The sequence below is a fragment of the Austrofundulus limnaeus genome, unplaced genomic scaffold (assembly GCF_001266775.1).
Source record: "Austrofundulus limnaeus strain Quisiro unplaced genomic scaffold, Austrofundulus_limnaeus-1.0 Scaffold205, whole genome shotgun sequence".
NCBI classification, from domain to species: Eukaryota; Metazoa; Chordata; class Actinopteri; order Cyprinodontiformes; family Rivulidae; genus Austrofundulus; species Austrofundulus limnaeus.
In genome coordinates, this window is record NW_013952607.1 from 100982 (window position 1) to 105693 (window position 4712).

The 4712-nt window shown below is 45.4% G+C and overlaps 1 protein-coding gene across 1 annotated transcript in view; it reads left to right on the plus strand.

Annotated features, from left to right (window-relative positions):
• Positions 1-2414: 2414 nt before the first annotated feature.
• The window catches only part of xkr6b (XK, Kell blood group complex subunit-related family, member 6b), an 87050-nt gene continuing 84752 nt past the window's right edge, over positions 2415-4712 (plus strand). The window contains exon 1 of the mRNA XM_014018877.1: positions 2415-3997. Coding sequence (XP_013874331.1) covers positions 3423-3997 — 575 coding nt within the window. The 5' untranslated portion in view covers positions 2415-3422. The remainder of the gene's footprint in view (positions 3998-4712) is intronic.

Consider the following 4712-nt stretch of genomic DNA (forward strand, 5'->3'; position numbering starts at 1 on the left):
ACCTGTGATATAAAACCCTTGGATGACCCCAGCCACCAGGAAGCCTTCATGTTGATGCTGTTATTGATGAAGACCAAATCAAACATCCCACCAAGCACCTTTTCACATGGCTGGTGGCTGAAAATCTAACAAATGGCTTGTTTTGATCCAGATGGACTCAAGAGCACTTTATGCTCTTGGAAGAAAAACAGGAACAAAGCATCAAAATAAGAAAATTTACCCTAATTTATGAACAATGTAGCTTTCATTCATCTGATTTTATATCCAAGCCAATTATGGATAACAGGAAAATTCTTTACTTTAGGAGCATGTCTATTATTTGTTCTCAAAGATGTTCATATTCTTTATATCACCAAAATATGACAACAGATCAAAACCACAACAACAAGAAATCGTCAAAAGTTCCTAAGTTGTTCAATAGAGGAAAGAAAAGACTAACTCCACTTACAGTATTTAAATTTGGTATGATTCAAGCCTTGTCACAATTAATGGCATAATATTTCTTTTTTTTAATTATTATTAATATTATTTTGTAATTTAGCATATTAAGATGTTCTTGTTTAAATCACATCCTTCAGTACAAGAATGCTGCGTTGCAGAAATACTGATACTTTAGAAAACAAAGAGCTGAGGAGAAGCCTTTTTTTTAATGATGAGTGTTCTCAGTGAGACAGGGAGAGCCATCAGGGTTCAGCACTGGACAGCTCCCATCAAATCACACTGAGCACCTTGCAGAGCCAGTCTGCAGCAGGGCTGAGGCGGGAACGAACCAATCAGTCCGAGGCTGGATGTGACCCCGCGTGGCAGCTCAGTGGGCTCAGTCTAATCACAGATGTGGACTCACCGGTTCTTTTCTGCAACCGCGGGGTGGAGGAGGGGCACGCATCCATGCTAATGCTTGACTGAAGCTTGTGAGAAGACCCCCCCCCCCCCCATCGATATAAGAGAGTAAATATAGCCTGCATATAGTATATACATGTCTGAATAGAAGTGCAAAAATAGTTGCAGAGGTTGTCACTCATGTTGTTGTTGCAGGAAGTCCAACTGTATTCTTACAAAATACAGCTTTACCCTTTAAAGGGATCCCTGATTAGTTGTAACATTAGACTTTATTTGATAAATACTTATTTTAACTGTAAAATAAAGACTGTGAAATACTGTAGGATGTTCAGTTTTTATCATTTTAAACTAAAAGTTTAAAAATATATTACACGGACGGGGCCATTTTATTTACACGCAAAGCATTCTGGGTAAATGATGATGCCAACTAGGTCATTGGTGCGAGGCTGCTAGCAAGCTGTACCTGAAGGTAAATCTTGGACAATATCAGACGATCAACTCTTTTAAATGAAACCAGAGAGCGTTGACAGAGAGGAGAAGGTAGAAATGACTCAGCCTGTAACTGACAATATGGATGGAGGACAACAGAGCTGCTTCATGGAAGAAGAACCTCAGCTTAGCCTGTTAGCTTCAGCGTTAGCCCCGACGCTATCACCATATACAGCATATGTATTAGCTCAGCGCTACACATTCTCCTCTCGCCACTGAGGTCCTCCATCCACATGACAGAGAGGGGAACACAAAAATGACTCAGACTGCAACTGAAAATATGGATGGAGGACCTCAGTTTATCTTGTTTGTCACACTAGCACTGAGCTAACACATATAATGCAACATAGTGTCAGCGCTAGCGCAAAGGCTAACAGGCTAAGCTGAGGTTCTTCTTCCATGAAGCAGCTCTGTTTTCCTCCATCCATATTTTCAGTTACAGGCTGAGTCATTTCTACCTTCTCCTCTCTGTCAACGCTCTCTGGTTTCATTTAAAAGAGTTGATCATCAGATATTGTCCAAGATTAACCTTCAGGGTGGATATAGCTCGCTCACACCGAGGACCTATCCACGTCATCATTTACCCAGAATGCTTTGTGTGTAAATAAAATGGCCCCGTTAAAATATATTTTAAAAAATTTACAAAACTAAACATCCTACAGTATTTTTACAGTCTTTATTTTACAGTTAAAATATATGTTTATCAAATAAAGTCTAATGTTACAACTAATCAGGGATCCCTTATAATTGCATGGCTTATAATGTGTTTTTTCTGTACATTCTGCAAGTTTACATATCAAAATGTCCAGCTTCTTCAGGGCTTTTTAGCTATGCCTTTCCGTCCTTCTGCAGTTCATACATTTTGAGGTATTTAGCTTTTCCTGTTTTTCACTTTGAAAATGACCGGAGCTGTCTTCAACATCATTACAACCCTTCAAATGTTCATTGATCTTTTTTAAACTTTTGTTCTTCTTTGTTTAACTTCTTTGTATTAATTTTAGCTTCCTTTGGCTTCTAATTTGCTTTTTTAAGCAATCATTCTGACTGAATCTGCCATTCTTCAGCTATTTAAAAAATCTCTTCTTTTTTGCTATTTTAAGCTTTTTATGCTTCTTTATGCAGTTAATTTCAGCTGTTTTCTAAGTTTTTAGCTACTTATTGGCTAACCTGAGATTCTTTCAGCTCAGTTAATCTTTTTTGTGATAATTCTTTTCTTACTGTTTAATCCAGTAAACGTGCTCATTCTGTTTCTTTGTGATAAAGTCAGCTACTTCATTTTTCCTTAGTTTGTTGAACCCATGTGGTCATTATAACATGCTGTTTCAATCAGCAAACTGTTAACAATAAGTTGCATTAAAATCAACCAGAGCTGTTATTCTTTTGCTCAGACACCGAGCTCTGTAAAGTCACTTATCTTTGATTATTACATCTGTGCATCACCTCAGGAAATAGCTTTACAAAAATGTCCCTCAAATAATGGCACGGATGGCAAAATGGATCAGCAGACCTGCTGTTGGTGAAGAAATACTCCTTGCAGCCTCATAGGAGACACTAGATGGCAACCAAGCTGGGTGGTAGAAAGAGACAGAGTGTGTGAGTGTAAGAGGACATGAGGGGGAGAGGTAGAGTGGAAGGGGGGTGGGGGGATAAATTACGTCGGCGTAGGACAGCGGAAGGACTGACGGTCTTGTTCATGGCAGTCAGCTCGCAGCAGCAGAGACGAGGGAAACCCATCGGAACAACTGGGACAGAAAGGTGGAAAAAAAATAAGAGTTGTCTCCCTGCTGGGTGCACGAGTTACACATTCAATAGTTTGAATTGACAGATTATTGCTGTGAGTAGCTGGGATCAGATCCGCAGTGAAGTGGAGGGGAGAGGAAGAGGAGGAAGAGGAGGAGGAGGGGGGGTCAGGAAAGATGCGCTGCGTCTACGGTGACGCCGCTGCGCCGTTTGGGGACAGAGTCGGCTCCGCGCTGACACCCCGCTTCTGAGAGATAGATGGCTCCAACATTTGGGGTGCAAAACAGGTGTCAGGGAAGTGTCGTCACGAGCCCCGGAAGCCGGAGGAGGTGGGAACACCAGAGAGGGGGAAGATGGCAGCGAAATCCGATGGTCGCGGGGTCATCACCGGTTTCGCCCAGCTGCACAACCTGGACGAGGTGGTGGGGACCGGCGAGGAGGACGCGCGCGACGGCAGCTCCTTCCACATCTGCCACTGCTGCAACACCTCGTCTTGCTACTGGGGCTGCCGGAGCGCGTGCCTGCACTACCTCCGGAGGAAGGGGAAGAAGGGGAGAGGCGCGGGGCGAGCGCCGCCGCCGCAGGAGGAGCGCCTCTGGCTGGACTGTCTGTGGATCGTCCTGGCGCTGCTGGTCTTCTTCTGGGACGTGGGCACCGACCTGTGGCTGGCCGCCGACTACTACCGCCAGCGGAACTTCCTGTGGTCGGGCCTGACCCTGTTCTTCGTGCTGGTGCCCTCGGTGCTGGTGCAGATCCTGAGCTTCAGGTGGTTCGTGCAGGATTACACGGGGGGCGGACTGGGCTCCGTGGAGGGGCTGAGCAGCGGCCGCAGGGCCACGGCCACTTTGCAGAGGGACAGGTGCTGCCGCCTGTCCGTCTGGCTCTGGCAGAGCCTCGTGCACGTCTTTCAGATGGGACAAGTGTGGAGGTGAGGAAACTTCCGGCTCCGATCTCCGCTTCACCTGGTTTCACCCGGGTCCTGTCTGCGCTGCGCGGCGGTCTCGGCGGCGGCCAGATGCGCGCACATCTGGACGGCGCTGAGCGCGGCGAGTGCGGCATTGCGCTTGAATGGAGGGGGGGGATATTTGTCCAAAGACGTGGGTAGAAAGCTTCTCTCCCTGTGTGTGTGTGTCTGTGTGTGTGTGGAGGTGTGTGTGGAGGTGTGTGTGATGAGTCTCACTCTCTCCGCAGCAAACCAGAGGCCAGACGAACATCTGCTTTCACATAACTACATCTTTTTTTCCACCTCTCCCCCTCCCCCCACCACATATATACACACACACACACAGACATGATGTCATCGATTCCTCTGCGACGGCTGTTTTCTTATTTTTATTTATTTATTTCTCTGTATTTTGTTTCCAATTCCCCCTCTTATATTCCTTTCTCGAGCTGCACGAGTTTACGCGTAAATCCGTAGTAAAATGTGCGTCTGTGGCGCACGGAGAGATTATCTCTCTCTCCTCTGATTAAGAGCAGGCAGTTGTGTGTTTCTTTTTCGTTTTTTTTTTTCTTTTTGGTGCAGACAGACGCAGTGGCTGGCATTTAATGAAAAAAAAAAAAAGAAAAAAGAAGAGAAGTAACGCGTGAAAGCTGTCCCGAAGGGGTTGCCACAGTCAGTTTGGAGAGATGGGGGGGGGGGG